Below are 18,669 nucleotides of genomic sequence, written 5' to 3'. Positions count from 1 at the left end.
CAGGTGAAATTATCAACAAAGTGGGAAATGTTACCTACAACACTCTCATTCAAGTGGATAAGAGACAAATTCTTGTGAGATCTCACGCAGATCAACTCCGAGCAAGAGAAACCGATCAAAATGTACCTGCAGAGCAAAATGATAATCTTCCTCTTCAAATCCTACTAGAAGACTTCAACATTAGTCCACCAATGGAAGAAGATTTCACAACTCCACCATCATCACCGGTTATGCACCCACAACGCATCACTTCTCGAAGAAACCCTGTACAGCCAGTATCCCGGACCCCCGAGAAGTCTCAAAAAGGGAGATGTTAGGGTTCTACTGTAAACAATCAGAAACTAGGCATCATTGTTATTATACATACACACACACACACACTTGCTACCCTCATGCTATACTCTTTCTCACTCAGTCAGTCTCTTTCAGTCATTCAGACAACACAGTCATTGTATTACACCACAAGTAGTAACACGCACATCAATTGTAACGTATTTTCAGTTTCCAGAATTAACCAGAATAAATCTTGCTTAAGTTTGTTAATTTATCAATAAGTCTTTTATTTACAACATAAAAGCACAACTAAATCTTTTACTCAAACGTAAGAGTACAACATCTAGGCTAGCTACTGTGCAAAGATCTGCTTCGGTTCTTATTACAGGAGCAGTGAGGAGCACCCCTCAAGCAGTACTGAATGCAATACTGAACATCCAGCCGCTGGACATTTTTGTTCAGTATCTAGCATCCCGTAGTGCCTTGAGGCTCAAGGAGCTTAACCTATGGCTCTGCAGGGTCTGGACATGCTAGTATTTTACACCAGTTAAGCAGTCAGATCGGACTAAGAGACGGGGGGAGTGTAACCGATTACATCTCGCCTTCGTTGGATTTTGATGCAGCGAATGTTATTATCCCTGACAGAAGTAAATGGGAACATGGCAGGCCACAGCCCGATAGCCTCTCCATCTTTACTGATGGTTCAAAGATGGTTGAAGGTACTGGAGCGGGGGTGTACTGCGAAGAGCTAAACATTAAACGCTCGATCAAGCTTAATACAAATTGCATTGTTTTTTAGGCGGAAGTCTTCGCAGTATTGAAAGCCTTAGAATTAGTAGTAGGAATGACGGACCAAGTAGGTAGGACAGCCACAGTCTACGTAGATAGTCAGGCTACCCTTAAGGCGTTAGGATCCTATACTATTAAATCTAGGATCGTTCAAAATTGTAGGTCCACCTTAAAAACTTGTAATTTAAACGTCAACCTTTATTGGGTTCCAGGGACTGCAATGTTGAAGGGAATGAGATTGTGGATGAATTAGCAAGGCGAGGCTCCCAGTCCTCTGACCTACTTCCTCGGCAAACTAAGTCAGTTATATGCAGAGAAAAAATGTCCTAGACTGGTGGTCAAAAGACATAGACTATTTGGTGTACACGTGATTGAATCTCTTTCTTACTTCTCCTCTATTGACCCTACAGTCCTGGTAGGTTACTGCAAGAGCCTCAAGTGGCTCTGGGGCAGGTCAGTTCAGACTTAGAACCGTTAGTAAATAAATCCTATTTAGCTACTAAGTCTTTTCTTCTTAAAACAATCTGTTCTCTCCTTTACAGTCACTAACTATTCTTATTCTTCTCTCTTGTCCTACCAATTTCCACTTCCTTTCCCGTCCAACCTCTTCAACTTAATCCACCATCTCCCCCCACCTAGTACATCACATCGTCATCAACAGTCACACACCTTTACCTACAGTCATACAGCACCATATAGTTTCATCCATAAAAGGCATCACATCACTCGTTTCTTCCACACCATAATCATCTTCACAAACCAAAAGATATATAACGAAAACTAATTGGACTACTTTTGATTAGAAAATTGGAGTATTATTAATTTGACATCGATTTCAAGAGATATGTTGCACATTAGAGGGGATTGGATTCCAATGTCCCTGCTATACATGTTAAGGGTCCTTATTGAAAGAAAAATGCAAGTTAGGAGCCTTAAAACTTTACAAGATATTTTAGCACCGTAGTTGCCCGAGCATTCTTGATATGTAACGTTTTTTTTTTCGATTGCGCAAATTTTAGGGGTATGGACTTTAAAAAAATTTTTAATGCTGAGGTTTAAAGTGACGAATCCGTTCACAAGATTATATCTTCTGACTCAGACTAAATATCTTATGAAAATTGAAGTGTTAAATTTCGCAGATTGTAATGCAGCTAGGCGACTCTCATATTGTTCACATTGTTAATGTTAGTTTCATATGAGTTTTGGCCACTAAGACGGGAACTTTTAAGAATGTAATAAGTCTAAGCATAAAGTGTTTCACTACACTTTAATTTGGTTTAACGAATGCATTTCTACTTGCGTCCGTATGGTGTAAATCTAATAATTATGCTGAATCGCCGCTAAATTCCGCATAGGTTCCAATACAACCTGTTGTATGGAAATGTGTTTTCAATTTAATTTAATTTTTTTGCAAGGCATATTTATCTAAAATGTCAAAGGGATTCGAATCTTCTTTAAAATAATATTACAGGATAAATACTGGTTTTGGAATGTTTCATGTGGTAGTTCGCCTTGGAAATCTCATTTGTATTTTTTTTTTAATTTTGCGTGTTCTTCTCGAAAGAGACGCACATAGCAAAACGAGCATCTGGAATTTATACTGACTAAGAAGATATTCGGGAATGACGCCTCGCCTGTACACTAGCATACATTTTTTGTTGCTCATAACATACTGCAGTACTTATCCACCCAACCCCTGCTAGCATGTTTTTGAACTGTGAATTCAAATTTATTGGCATAATTAATATCAATTATTTCGTTTTGAGTGTAAACGTTAGCAGCTATGTTCAAAAACAAGTTATCCATGTCTCCAAGGTAAATTCGTTGGATTTCAAATGGAGTATAATAATGAACTGAACACCAATCTTAAGATCACTGACCAAAAAAATCTTCAAGCGTTCTGATGCAAAATTTCTATCGTGTTGGGGTCCATGGACATCGAAAATACCTTTGGTTCCTTTGGGTCATTCGTTTTTTCATAACAGTAAATATAGTGAACAACGGGATTTCTAAGATTTTCAACTTTAAACGGGCATAACTTATTCTTTTTCACAACGTATTTCTGTCAATCTTTTACTTTTTAGGGGCGAATAATATCTTTCGAACAAGTCATTATTTTTATCGGTTATAAATGGCTAAGTTGTAGTGGTTAAAGAGTGAAAAAAGCGTTCGGAAAAAAAGGAAAAAAAAACATGAAAATTCATTTCATTGTTATCTAGGCAGCTTAGAAGAAACCAAACAGCATAATGATTAATTTTTACCAAAAAGGAAAAAATGCATTTTTTGTTTGTTGGCAGGTAAAGTTCGAAGATGGACTATATAAGTCCACGTTTTCGTATAGCCCCCCCATGGTACCGCCCGGTTTCCGATAATCTATAAAACTTGTTTTGTACTCTTATGAAGCATCCTTTACCACAAAATTAGGCGCCGTTAATTGCCATAAGTTAAAAGACTTTTCTTAGTTTTTAAAAAATAATAAAAATGCAGAAAGGCTCACAATGTCTTCGAGAAATGCTAGTATTTATTCCTAGGATATACAATTTTACCTTCCGTTTGAAACTTTTAAGCCATTACTGGAGTTTTTATCTTAATATTTCTTACTAGTTTATGCATATTTGCTTTTACTGTAATGTTTTATTTCTATATATTTTTTTTTATCAGAGGTTTAAACAACTCTGAAGAACCAACCAAGGAAGTAAAGGACATGTTGGCCCATAAGCTAGAAAGCAAAGCAACCGTAAAATCGGTGAGAAAGATGTATGGAGGAAATGGAAAAATGAGTGTTGTGGTCGAAATGGCATCAAATCAAGAAGCAGAAGACGTGTTACGAAGCACAGGAAAGTTAGCAGGCTCAAAAATTTACATAGAACGAGATCTTATTCCATCTAAGCAGCGCCTCAAAAAAGTTTCTCTATGCCTTAAATCGAAAATAATGGAAATTAGTAAAGAGCACAGAATCACCGTACGTGAAGACAAACTTAAAATAAAAGATACATGGTTTACCTGGAATAAAGACAGAAAACTCATTGCTGGGAAGAAGGATGCCAAGGAAGAACTTCAAAAGCTATATGGAGACATCATTTTACCTATTAATACTGACTATGAATATCTTCTTAGTGAGGCATTAACAAAAAACTAAATAAAACACCGAACGTACACTCTCGAAATCTGTCAATTATATCTTATAATATCAATGGTATAGAAAATAAAATGTTATATCCATCATTTTTCAATTATTTAAACAGTCAGGACATATTTGTTCTCATTGAAACCCATCTTCTCGAAAAAAAGTTTGAAAATATAAGAAAATATTTCCCAGGTTTTGATCTATACAACATACCAGCAACAAAACAACAAACTCATGGACGAGCAATTGGGGGCATCATATTCGCAGTACATAAATCCGTATCAAGCATGAGTCTAAAATATAAAATAATAAGACATGAAAATATCCTCTTATGCCAATTCTACTCTCAAAAAAATCACATATTCACGCTAATTCCTCAATACTGGAGACCAGCCCAATGGTCGGAAGATTACAGCAAGATCTGTAGACTATTTGAAGAAAGAGAAATTACCAATCCAATATTAATTGGGGATCTAAATTCACGAATCGGAGAAATTACTCAGGAAATAAATGAAATCTATAGGGAATTATTTACGGCAGGATTGGAAACACGTATGTCGATGGATAAGCAAGTAAACAGAAAAGGAAACCAACTTATAGAACTATGTACTAACAATAATTTGCTTATTCTAAATGGTCGAACGCGGGGAGATTTGAACGGTGATCTGACTTTTATTAATTCAATTGGTCAATCAGTAAACGATATATGCGCAGTATCGCAGGAAATCTTATCTCTTGTTTCTGAATTCTCTGTTGAAAATAAAACATGGTCAGACCATCTGCCAATAAAACTAATTATTGCACTTCAATGTGAAAACTCAACAAATAAGAACCTCAACTTGCTGCCAAAACTAGTATGGAAGAGTAACAATAAAGAACTATACCGTGCAAGGCTCCAAGAAAACTTAGATACTTCCCTCAACAGAATCAACGAACCAACACTGGAGGATCTTGCAAATATTATGAAATCGTCAATAATAACAGAACGGAATGGAAGAACTTTATTTACGCCGAAGCAGCCATGGTATAATTTAAAATGCTATAACGCGAGACAAAAGATGTATGCTCTGTTAAAGAAACACAAGTTATATAATACAATAGAATCGAGACGAAGGTACTTAGGGCCTGTTTATGTATGTCGATAAGAAAATGAATACGTAAGAAAAACTACCAAATTTGAGTGTGCTTTTCAAATTTAATTTTTTGTTTTGAAGCAAAAGCAAAGGAAATATTTTTCAAAAACTAAAGTTTGGGTGTGTTTCATGCGCACACATTTTCGTTTCGAAATACATAAACTGGGGGTTAGAGTCCCACAAGGCATATAAGAGTATTTGTGCAATAAGCAAAGAGAACCACAACCAACTTATACTCGATAAAATTAATAATGTTAACGACGCAAAGCAGTGGTGGAAAACAGTGAAGAAAATAAGAAATCAACAGTTCCAAATAAACTCTGCAATATCAGCAAACAATTTTAAAGAGTATTTTGAAGGGCTATTAAACCCGCAGCAGAATGAAGTTCAAATAAGCTATGCACCAAATTTGTATGCAGATCCTATCCTGGATAATGACATCAGATTTGAAGAACTAAAGAATATGTTGAAAAAAGTGAAGATGAACAAGGCCCCTGGAGAAGACCGAATCCCCTACGAACATATTGTTTACGCTCCAGAGAACTTTCACAAAGCATTAATAAAGAGATATAACATTATTCTCAATACAGGAATAATTGACAACTGTTTTTTCAAGACGATTATATTCCCAATTCACAAAAAAGGAGACACAGCTGACCCGTCAAATTACAGAGGAATAGCATTTATGAATTGTATGGCTAAAATAATGATGGGTATTTTAAATGAAAGGTTGTGTAGCTGGGTAGAACACTACCAAGTCTTGACCGAGTACCAAGCCGGGTTCAGAAAGGGTTATTCAATCACCGATAATATCTATAATCTTGCATCAATCGTGAGTCTCAAACTTAAAGAAAACAAGAAAGTTTATGCCTTTTTTGTTGATTTTAAGGCGGCATTCGACAATGTCTTCCGAAAATCTTTAATCTACAAGCTGTATCAAATTGGCATATCAAGCAAGTTTGTTAAGTTAATCGAAAACATATATAATAATACAGAATATGCGGTCTGGACAGGAGAGGAATTATCAGATTACTTCGAGACTAACTCAGGTGTTAAACAAGGTTGCTTGCTGTCGCCTATTCTCTTCTCGCTGTACATCAATGATCTATTTGATCATCTACAAGGAGGAATCAATATTCGCAACATAAACGTTTGATTATTATTATATGCGGACGATATAGTAATCTTGGCAGATGACATATCCACATTACAATCAATGATATCGAATCTAGAAGCCTACTGCAACACATGGAATCTCAAAGTTAACATGAGCAAATCTCAAATACTAATATTTAGAAAAGGAGGTCGACCAAGCAGAGATGAAAAATGGACATACATGGGAGATATTATAAAAATTGTCAACGAATACAAGTACTTGGGTGTTACGTTCACGCCGAAACTTTCCTTTTCGAGACATGTAGAGGAGAGAACAAATCAATCCAAAATGGCGATAAATTCTACTTGGGCAAATTTTCTGGGGAAAAAAGAGATAAAAATTCAAATGAAGTGGAAAGTATACCAAGCAGTATGCAGAGCTATACAAACGTACGCTGCTCAGGCATGGGGTTTCTCATACTTTGATGAAATAGACAAGCTGCAGCGTTACTTCTTGAAAAAAATTCTGAAAATACCGAGTTTTACTCCTAACTATGCCTTAATGCTTGAGACATCCGCTGAAAACAGCCATTTATATACCTTTAACTTGCACTTACAATATATCTATGAAATTTTGTACAAATTTCGCGAAAATCGATTACCAAAGAAATTAACAAATATATTACTGGAAGAAGATGTATACTGGGTAGCGGACGTTAAAACCAAAGCTCACCTTTTGAATGTTCAATGGCCGAACATTGCAAACGAATACGATTGGAAACTATTTAATACAATTATCATTGAACGTGAAAAAGTTCACATACTTCATAAAAACTTAGAACTAAAAGTTCAAAGCCAATCCAGAATATACAAACATTTAGATCATACCAGGGGAGAAATGTACTTTACTGATACCTTTACAAGTGACCAAATTTCCTGGATATTTAGAGCGAGATGTGGTTTGTTAAATTTAAATGCTACATCTTATAATAGAGAAAACGATGAGAAAATGTGTACTTTGTGCAATCTACATAAGGAAGAGACAATACTGCACTTCTTAGGAGAATGTCCAGTCTTCAGGGAGTTCAGAACCTGCATATTCCAAAAATCGGCCCTATCAGATGAAGAAATGATAAGTATACTAGATGGCCGTGAAGCTAACAATTGGAAGCTACTCGTACAATACTTGAAAACATGTTTAAATTATAGATCTTTCATAATTAACGAATACAATTAAAGTATATACTCACTAATTATGGCAAACGTTTTTATCATAAACCATTGCCAATTATTACACAATCTTCTTTTTTGCAAAACCATTACCATGAATTCTTTGTAAACATATTTTTGTAAAACATGATTTTGTAAATAAAGAATTATTATTATTATATTATTATATATTTTTTTACTTCTGCATTACTTTATGCATTCCAAGGTTCATTTAGTAGGGTTATCCATAAAGCAAATTTAGGCCTTAGTCTTCTTTTGATGTCAAACGTTTTTGTAGCGAGGAATGCACAAACAAGAATAAAGCTGAATAGAATTGTAGAAGTATAATTTTGGTTGAACTGAACTATTTTTTATAATTTTTTAAAACAAAAATGTATTTTGACAACAAAAGAAGACATCAGCTGGGCTTATAGCTTCACGTTGCTATTGCATCATGATACATACTTTATTAGATGTACTTTCTATAGTTGTCTTATTCCTATCACTTGCATTAATATTGTTATTTTTGACTGGGGAGTCAATTATTTAATATAGAATCGATTTCATTATTTTTATTGTTACCAACCTCATGTATTTAGCAGTATAATAATTTACTAAATACTTTTCATTGGCCTTGGAGACTTTAGTATTACTTGATGGAATAAATAAATAAAAGAAGCGTGATCCCAACAAAGTATTGGTACATATTTTTTGTACATTTCTTTATTTCTTTTTATGTTTGCGATTCGATGTGTAACTGTTGATAAACTTTGTTGTCTTGTATTTTGTAACCTAGCCATATGTTGTGTATATCAACATTTATTTGGTCTGTTCCGGAACTGCAAGATTCTACTAATTATAAATTGGAAAAAATTGTTATCGTAGATTCTTGCAGGTTGTGAAATAGGCATTTAGTTTATATTATACGTAGCATTTATATCGAAATTACATATTTGAAAAATGCAACTGGGAGATAATTTTATACAAAATATATACAATTAAAAAACAAGTAAAAAAGTATCAGTCGGCTTTGCCGACAGAGATATACCCTCAGCCTGTGTGGATTTAAATACATTCTTCCCAAAAAACTTATGTATTTAGGGAGGTTTTCAAAATTTTGGGCGTATGAACCGACAAAAGTATGGATAGGATTAAAGCTCAAAAATTTGCGGGGATATCGATAGATAGAGCTTTTTTATCACACTAGCCTACGAAAAACATAATATCGCTGTAAACAGGGCCACTAGGAAAACCTTCGTAAAAATGTCCAAAGGATCCTTGAACAGACACTTAATCTTGAACATTTGTCTGGTTGGTACCACAAGGACTGGACAGAAGAAGATAAACTAAGTTTCGACAATATTTAGAGATCCAAAGTTTTGATCAAATCGGTTGCTACGTCTATGAAAAATCGCGTACAATTTTAGCGAATATTTTTTTTCGAACTTTTGTGGGGGAGGTACCGGAGGGAGTGGACCTATAAGCAACACCTTCGAATTTCATCTAATATTCGAAGAATATAAAAAGTGTGGACGAACGCAGTATTCGGTTTGAGCTCTCCAGCCACTACATATGGTGCCATAGGGGTTTTTTTTACAACTTTCGGGCTGTTTTCTCAAGAAGTATGGACTTGCCACTGAAAAAGTTTTTACTGTCGTAATTGAGCCAGCGAATGCTTCAACAAAAACTAAAGTGATCCGAGAGCAGGTCTTAAAGTGAATTTATCCAACATTTTGTGTGGGAGGTACCCGAAGGAGTGGACAAATATAGTCCATATTAGGATGTGTAAAGTATGGACCAAATCGGTCACACCCATCAAGAGTTATCGTGCGCACAATTTTTCGGAACATTTTTGAACTTTTGTGGGGAGGTACCTGACAAACGACATCAGTTGTGAAATAAAAAGAAGAATTGTATTGGCCAACAGATGCTACTTTGGTTTAAGTAAGCAGTTTAAAAACAAAGCCACATCTCGTCAAACAAAAATAACGCTCTACAAAACACTGATACTACCCGTGCTGATGTATGGCTCCGAAGCCTGGGTACTTGCGCAAGCAGACATGGCAGTGCTTGGTGTGTTTGAGAAAAAAATTCTTCGAAAGATCTACGGACCAATCTGCGTTGACGGTGAATATTGACGTCACATGAACCACGAGCTGTATCTGCTATACAACGACATGAATATTGTTAAACGTATCGAGATGCAGCGATTGCGTTGGCTAGGCCATATCATAAGAATGAGCGATGATGAACCCGCTAAAAAGCCGTATAAATACGGACCGCTTGGCGGTGCACGCAGAATTGGCAGGCCAAAGAATAGATGGCGCAAACAAGTGGATGATGAGATGAAAAGGCGCGGTATTCCAGAGTGCGAAGCAACAAATAGAGAGGAATGGAGATCTCTTCTTAGTTCGGCCTATAGAGCAAATGTTCTGTAACGGGCCAGCTAAGTAAGTACATTTTGGACCGAATCGGCAGATCCGTTCGAAAGTTATCTTGCGCTCCAGCCAGACAGACAGAACGACGGACGGACATGGCTAAATCAACTCCAAATTGTCTGAAACACATTTCGTCCAAACATACTTGGGGTCTAAAACCATTATTTCGATGGGGTACATTTTGCCCGTATGAATGTGTATATAAACTCGTTAGCATAAATGCTGAGGGTATAAAAAATCCTAAGAAAAAAATGTTTCTCGAAACAATTTTTCATGTGAAGAAAACACATTTGCCCAACCTTCAACAGTGATAGTCGTTTTCAAAACTTGTGGCAAATATTCGAAAAATATCAGCAACTGGTATGGTGTAATGCTACATACTTCATACAAACAGAGTTCTTATTTTCTTACTTTTTGTTTGTTGATTTTCAATTTCAATTTATTTCAATTTTTAATTGATTTTAAAGGAAGACATATAAAATTAGTTGATATGAACTGGAAAAATAATTATCTTCCTTCCATTAACACGATGCGCCTTAATTAGCTTTAAATGAAAGGTGCTTACACCTGGGAAGTTTTTGGGGATTTTGAAACTGCAATGTTCATAGATGGGAAAATCAAAGAACAATAAAATCGCTGGAGGTATTTTTAAATTAATCGCGTACATTATATTGTTTTATAAAGAGGCGATACAGTCAGTGATTTGTCTCAATTCGAACATCTATATCTCAAAAATGGTAAAATCTAGGACAAAGTCATAAAGGTCAGTTATTGCTACAATATTTTCTTTAATCCCATAAAGATAGGACCTGCTGTTTCCAAGCAATATCGTAAAAACCTAAAAAAAACCCTAAAAGTGTGAACTTTGACCGCGATTTATTTGAAAATCTCTCCGGCGATTTTGTTTTTTTTTTTTTATTTTTCTCATCTATGAACATTGTAATTTCAGAATCCCCAGGTGTAAGCATCTTTCATTTAAAGCGCACCGTGATAACTATTTAATATTAAATTATATTATTTTCACTCATGTTTCTTCCTTTTTTAATGTTTTGGTGTTTTCAAAACATTTTTCAAATTTCCTATTTTCAAAATTAGCGAGAGAGAGAGACCAGTTAAATTAACGTTTTGGTATTCACACCTCAGACAGGCATTTGATTTTAGTTTCTAAATTTGCACCCGAATTTGACACAATGGACAAGAAATGTACTGTAATGAAAGGGAAAACTCAATTTATTATGCTTTGAATGTATACTGATCGTTCAACCGTTTATCTTTCCTTCATGTCTTGCAGTTTTTAAATTTTTCATTTTGCCTGTCATAATTAATTTATTTTGATAAATACTTTATTTTCATATTGATTGGACATATGTATTTTATCATCGTTCGGAGAGTAATTTAAGCTGAACAATGTGCGCTCACAAAATTTTGTATGGGAAATTAAGTAATTTGAAACGAACAACGAATGGAGAGCGAATTGCCATCAATATCAACAAGGCATTAAATTCTAACGTTCTTTACTTATATTATTGTAAAAAAATAAATCTTCGTTATTGATTTATAATTAAAATTTGACAGCAAAAGAAGACATCATGATTGATTTTATTCGAATTACAAATGGAATAAATCGAATTGCAAATTATAATTCGAAATAAAAATACATATGTAGATTTACGGGCCGATTCCGTACAGCGAGGCGAGTCGTGTCGCGTTGACAAATGCAATTTTTCGATTCCGTATGGCAATATCGCCTGACGTCGTCAAATTTTGTCGCCGAAATGTTCATTTTCCGGCGACAACAAATTAGCTGTCGCCGTACATTTTTACTAACGAATAAAAATAAAATAAAAAAATAAAAATAACTTGTTATCGACGATTATTTTCTATCGCTGTACATAGTGCATTTTTTAAATTTTGTCACAGAGACGATAGACGACGCGACATGACTCGCCTCGCTGTACGGAATCGGCCCATTAATAATAAAAAACAACGAATGAACAAATTTGCAGTTCAAATTATAGCACAAATATTTCGAATAAATAAATTGAAAATAAATCGATATTAGGTTATCAAATGCTAAGTGACAAGTTTTAAATTTATGATGAAAAAACCAAATTACAGCTGAGAATGGCGTAGACAATTCTTGTGATAATTGTCGACAATCGAATTGTCCACCATTGTTCTTTTATGGCATTGTATATTCTGGTGTATAAAGGATTTTGCGCAAGGGAAGATTCATGTACGAATAAGTTGTGTAGTGTATTAAATGGCGGGCGCGTCCCCACTATTACAGTATTTTTTTGTTTAATTTATTGGAACTAGCAAAATACCCGCTACTTCGTATGCGGAAAAGGAATAATATGCAAATAAACAATATTTAATATGGTGAACACTGAAAATTTTGATGTACCAATACCTATTTGAATTGATATTTAATTTCATTTAATTACTGTACGTACAAGTTTTGTTCGAACTTCAAAAAAAAAAAAAAACTCTACACTTCAACATCGGCCTACATTTTAAATAACAGTCCATGTTTTATTGCAACGGTATGGGTATTTTGAAAATTGTATCCACATTTTCCAACCGAATTTTGGAATTTATAATATCAAACTGTAGAAAACCTTTACTCAAAAGATGTTCCCCTATATAACAGTTAATTTTTGAGACATTTTATTTTATTCTCAGGGCGTAAAAACACTGTAAAACGTTAGACGTATAGATCTGCCTTTTCAAATGAATTTATTATAACGTTCAGAATAGAAACCGAATTAGTGTTAACCTAAAAACAATATTGCACTATTCAGTACAATTTTTAAAAACCAGGACCTTAGCTCAATTTTACAGTTTTAGCTCTACATGTTCAACCAATGCCAATTATATTACATGTAAAAACCTTTCCTACATTTGAAGACGGATTTTAATAAGCATTCTGATCCAATCTCAACAGTGGTCCTCATAACAAATTTCATTTATAGATTCACCCAAAACCAGTGCTTCAATATTTAGTATTATTTAATACTTCTAGTACACTTATTGTACGACCACCTCTAACATAGAACCTGACAAATAAATAATAAATCGGAATTCCACTTCTATTCCTTAGCCCAATACCAAATTTATTGCAATTGTGTAATAATTGTAATTCCAGCTTCAATGCTACACCCAACGCAAAATTTAATTCCATTTAGTACATTTCGTATTTCTCAATAAATCAGCCAGCCATTAAAATTTCAGGATTCCAGCACTATCTGTTCACCCAAATCCAAATTGTACACATAAGTTCGAATTTCCAAAACTAACCTCAATTCTACAATCCAACAGTAACCTTAATTCCAAATTTCAGTTATATTCGTACCAAATTTAGTATCATTTAGTACTTTCCGTATCCATAAGTACGAATTTCCAAAATTACCTCATTCCTACACTCCAAAGGTAATCTTAATTCCAAATTTCAGGATTGCAGCTCTATCCGTTCACCCAAATCCAAATTTAGTACCATTTAGTATTTTTCGTACCAACAAGAACGAATTTTCAAACCTTCCCCAGTTCTACACTTCAACAGTAATCTTAATTCCAAATTTCAGGTTTCCTGGTCTATCCGTTCACCCAAATCCAGTTAGTACTTTTCGTAGGCATAAGTGCGAATGTCCTAAACCATTTCCTTATATAAAGATCACTTCCCAATCTTTATTCCCATACCAAATTTCAAATTCTAGCTATATCCTTTTAAAATATAGAATTGTTACTAAATTTCGTACATTTTAGTGCTTTTCGTGTACTTATAGGTCGAATTTCCAAAAACTTTGGTACATCATTCTAACTCTCCATCAGTGTCTCTTAGTCCAAATTTCAAAATTGTAGCTCTTCCCGTTTGCCTAATACAAAGGGTACCATATTTAGTACCTTTTAGTACTTTTCGTACCAGTCCAGATCGAATTTCCAAAAACCCACCCTACACACGAACAGCTATCCATACTAAAAATTCCAAGCTACTAGCTTCAGCCGTTTCGTCTGGGCGATCATCTGTCAGTCACTCACTAACTTATCACTAAGCTCTTTTATAAAATGAGATATGCGATAAATTGTATCGAATCCCCCAGTTTTTCATAAATAAAAGATTGAAAAAGAAAACAAACCGTTCCGGACTTTTACTATTAACAACTTGTGCTATTTAATATGTATTTTGTAGCATGGGATGATTTTCATTCGTATTGTTAATTTTAGAGGATATTACTGATAATTGTGTTAGACAGAGACGTATAAAAAACTGGATCAGGCTTTCAAGCATTAATAACATTAATAACTAACATGTATTGATTGCAATCCTATAACTATAAAGAACATGTAGATAGGTGGGATTATGCATTCGGTTATTTTCTTACAGTATCTACGCCGAATTCAATGTGGCATACAATAAATGATGCAAACACTGACATAAAATAACCCGAAACAATTCATTACCCTATATTCAGCCTTTGTTTCTGACGATGGTATAATGTACCGCGGATCAGATGCCTGTCCGGCAGCGTATCTGACTGGTCTTAGCATGCCATTGCATGAAGGATACCAAAGCGTTGGCCAACTGTAGCTAATCTAGATTTATAGTAAGTTTCAAAATAAAACTTTTTGTAGGTAATTATTTAATGCCAAACAAAATTATAAGATCAATGAATATGTTTGATTTTTGATTTTCCTTTTTTTCTTTTGAAATCGATGTTCTGGCGACATGATTATATATTAAATATGAAACATTCTACATACCTCATTGTCAAGGACACTGGCCACAACCTCTACAAGAAGCGTTCCCAAATTACAGTTGGAACTTATTGCAACTACTGCTGCATCTACTGATAATGTATCGGGTTGAGAATTACAGAGGCCTTTCAGAACTTGTGGATTTGCATATTGAACCATCTTCTTAATTAAGCCCAAACTGGCTCGACGAACACTGCTCAGCATAGTACCTTGGAAAGTACGGCAAAACATTGGTAAAAACAATTTAAGATAAACTGGGGCCATTTCTGGATCTCCACGTGGCTCAATTGCAGAGTTGTCTTCTGAACCTTCCTTATTAACCAGACTATGTCCTGCAGCCATCCATTCCCCAGGTGATTGTAGTATGGCAGCCACTTCACGATGTCCGTCATCATTGCGTTCTCTGGCCTTATCCAAAGGCGTTTTTCCATCTTCATCACGCAGATCTGGATAAGCACCATATTTTAAAAGTACTTTTGCTATACCGGGTCGGCCGAAGCAAGCAGCATAGTGCAGAGAAGAGCTACGTTGGCCTTTGTTAACGTCCGCTCCTTTTTCACACAAATATTCCACCATTTCCAACGTACCAAAGGCCGATGCCCAATTCAACAACGTTTGTCCAACATCGTCCATACAGTTCACATCAATTCCACCAGATTCAATTGCTTCCTGTAGAGCTTCTGTGTCTTTAGAGCGTATGCAATCAATTAATTGACGATGAGTTCGTTCTACAGTAGAATCACTACGACGTGTACGAGAAGCCAGCTGACCGCCTTGTCCCCCTGCAGCGCTAACTCTATTGAGAGCTTGACGACCTTCGAAAAGCAGCAAAAGTAGCAAATCAGCCAATCTCATACAATCTAGAACGCATCTTTCGTCACCCTTAAGTGCCCTTTCAATAGCATCTGGTAGTTGAGAGCGTAATAAGTCATGAGTGATTGAAGATGAACCACGACACAAGGTCGATAAGAGCGAAATCGTTGTGGATATCGATTGAGAAGATCGACTTGTATCACCAGATTGCGTTTTTTGAATAGATGTAGTCACAGGAGCTGTAACTGCTTCTCCGTGACCGCCTGAAGCCGACGGCCCAGCAGCGGTCGGTGTAGTTGCATTTGGTACATTCAAACTAGCATTTCCAACTGGACCCGCGGCATTACTTAGACGCTTAAGTAACTCATTGACTAAGCCATACTCAGCCAAAGGCGCAGGATCAACCCACTTTCGAGTAAAACGATCAGCGACGGAAGCGAAACATTTCAATGCACCATCTGAAACCATTGGATCCTCGTGTTGAAGCAAAGTACTAAGACTTTCCACACAATTCTGAATGCAAGGAGTATTCGGCTCTACTTTGGTACACAAACGCGAAACAACAGCCATAGAAGAATGAAGAGTATCCTTGTGAACTTGAGAGCCGCAATCTCGAATAAACGACAGCACACAGTTTAGGCCGCCACCATCGAATACAGCGCCTGCTTCTCTCGTACAAATCAGTTCTAAAACCTTGATACATTGTTCTGCCAAATCACGAGATGTTCGAGATGACAAATCAGCAACTACTAAACGATTGCAAATAGCTTTTATAGCTCCATCAATAGCTACTATGCGACGAGTGCACTCGGCAGAAACGTCTAAATAATAGGTAATGGCACGAGCGGTGACTTCTAAAACATTTTCCGGTGCCAGTTCATCAAGGAAAATTTTGCAAAGTGCTGGCAAAAAAGTTCTTGGTGGACAACTATAAAGGAAAACAAAACGACACATATTAGAACGCTTACATAATCGAATAAAACAATTTGTTGACATATTATACCTTTCGAAACATCTGTCCACATTATCAGACATCAACAAAAGCATACACAACTGTTCCAAAGCAATCAGTTGCATATCGCGCTCATCGCCCTGTCCCATTGATAGCCATTCCAAGAGGGTTTCTGGATCAACGTCCCCCATCTGTAAATAAATAATGAAACAATTCCAACATCATCACAGTGTCATATAGAATTTACTATTAATTCCTACATAAGCTTCAATTATGATTCTAAAGGTATGAAGAAAGAATGTCAAACAAAAAAACTTCAATTCTGCTATAAAAATTATTTCACATATGGTCTGTTCCAGAACTGCAAGAATCTACACATTTTTCTATTTTTTCGATAACATAAAGAAAAAGTTGTTATCGTATTAAAAATGTGTAGATTCTTGCAGGTTCTGGAACAGGCATATTATTGACACAAATGTTGTTTCTGTAGATGACCCTCAACTTTTAAACAAACGTTTACCTTCTTCTGCGGGTGAGGAATTATAAAACGAATGACAATATATATTTCAATCTTGTTTGCTAAGCTTACTGATCTGTCGGGGTCTTCTACTTAGATCATGAAAAACATTGAATCGTTAAAGCAACTGTTATCTTTCTGTCATGTTGTGGATACATTGTAATGAGGGCAACAATTTTGTTGCTCGGGTGTTATACGACACTAAACATTTGACATGTAGTCCAAAGTCAAATTTTCCGCATCTACTTAAGGTGTTTTGATAGCAGACTCCTCATCGAGCTTGTTTTTGTTATGAAATAACCCAATAGTCAATCGGTCATAACGCATATTACACTGTGCAACAAAATTCAATTTTTTTCAAAATGATGGGAAAACCCGAGTAGATTATGAAAGTAGAGCTAAAAATATGAGACACGTGTATCGGCGTTTTTAAAGTCGGAAAGTAACCAAAATAGGCGGGGCAAATTCCGCCCTTTTTTAAATTTTTCGAAATATTCGAGTTTAGATATCTTGGAATCCTTGCATTTCAGGTATCAGGGTTTGGGAAATATTTTTGTTAAAAATTTTAACCTCATGCGGTTCATCAAATGGGTCTTTTTTGTCCAGTTAGGATATAGTCATTTATGTAAATTTCTAAGGTTTATTCCGTTAATGCCACCAAAGTGGGAATGAGTGCCATCATTGTAGTTTTTTGGACCACACCAAATTGTGCATGTGAGAGCCCATAATACACCTATATTTTCACTGGACCATAGCCGTAGACCTCTAATGTATTTTCGCATGCAATATAAGTAACCAATGGCTTATCCTAACTACGGAATTTAAGTTGAAAGTATTAAAAATACGCAATTTTGGCAGGTCCGATCTGGGTTTTTTTTTCATATTTTTCAAATATATATTCAACACAAATGTTTTTAAAGCTTTTTAAATTGAACACGCACAATGTCTTCTTTATGAACTTATAACGAAAAACCATCAATAAGATATTTATATTTTTCAATCACTATGACAATCTGTATGAAAATTGGAAAATATGGCCCTAAAACCTATATATCAAAAACAAGTGCTGCTAAGAATGTTATTAGTTATGGTTACAGATTTCTTTTATTCAGAGACTCATAATGAAATTTAATTTGAAGCATTTCTTTCTTTAACAATATTCTCAAAAAGTAAAGAATTTTGCTAGATTTTGATCCAGTATGGAATTATATGAAATGAAAAGTCCAAAATTAAAACATATAATTTCATCCTAATATATATAAATTTGTAACCTAATTTTTTTAAGGAAATAGTGCACATGGATTTATGGTTTATTTTGAAACTCATAGTGAAATTTTGTGTAGAATTTTTCATCCTTTGGCACTTTTCATCTATAACCAAATTTCATATTACTTCCATGTACAAACTCGAAAAAAGAAGAAAAATTTTTCATCAAAAAAATTGGGAAATATTTTCATGTTTTTTCAGCAAAATTTTCATGCTATAAAATGTAAATAGACATTTCATTTCTTTGTGGTGACCCATAGTGAAATTTGACGAAGAATATTTTTGTCTCTGACATCACCTCT

General features: G+C 35.1%; 1 protein-coding gene across 11 annotated transcripts in view; it reads right to left on the bottom strand.

Moving 5' to 3' along the window:
• Positions 1 to 18,669, bottom strand: part of Ufd4 (ubiquitin fusion-degradation 4-like) — a 64,653-nt gene that overhangs the window by 23,041 nt on the left and 22,943 nt on the right. For 6 of the 11 annotated variants that reach the window (XR_012410306.1, XR_012410307.1, XM_073968459.1 and 3 more), the window contains exons 3-4: positions 16,636 to 16,775; positions 14,826 to 16,560 (exon numbers count right to left, since the gene is read on the bottom strand). Coding sequence is in view for 8 of the 11 variants with exons in the window: in XM_073968459.1 (XP_073824560.1) it covers positions 14,826 to 16,560; positions 16,636 to 16,775 (1,875 nt within the window). In the remaining 3 variants the exon portion in view is untranslated. Of the gene's footprint in view, positions 1 to 14,525; positions 14,658 to 14,825; positions 16,561 to 16,635; positions 16,776 to 18,669 lie in introns of all 11 variants that reach the window. The other 5 variants (XR_012410305.1, XM_073968456.1, XM_073968454.1 and 2 more) reach the window with 1 other exon arrangement.

The sequence above is a fragment of the Musca autumnalis genome, unplaced genomic scaffold, assembly GCF_047663935.1.
Source record: "Musca autumnalis isolate F117 unplaced genomic scaffold, ASM4766393v1 scaffold_2, whole genome shotgun sequence".
Lineage (NCBI taxonomy): Eukaryota > Metazoa > Arthropoda > Insecta > Diptera > Muscidae > Musca > Musca autumnalis.
This window is presented reverse-complemented; position numbering and strand designations above follow the sequence as displayed.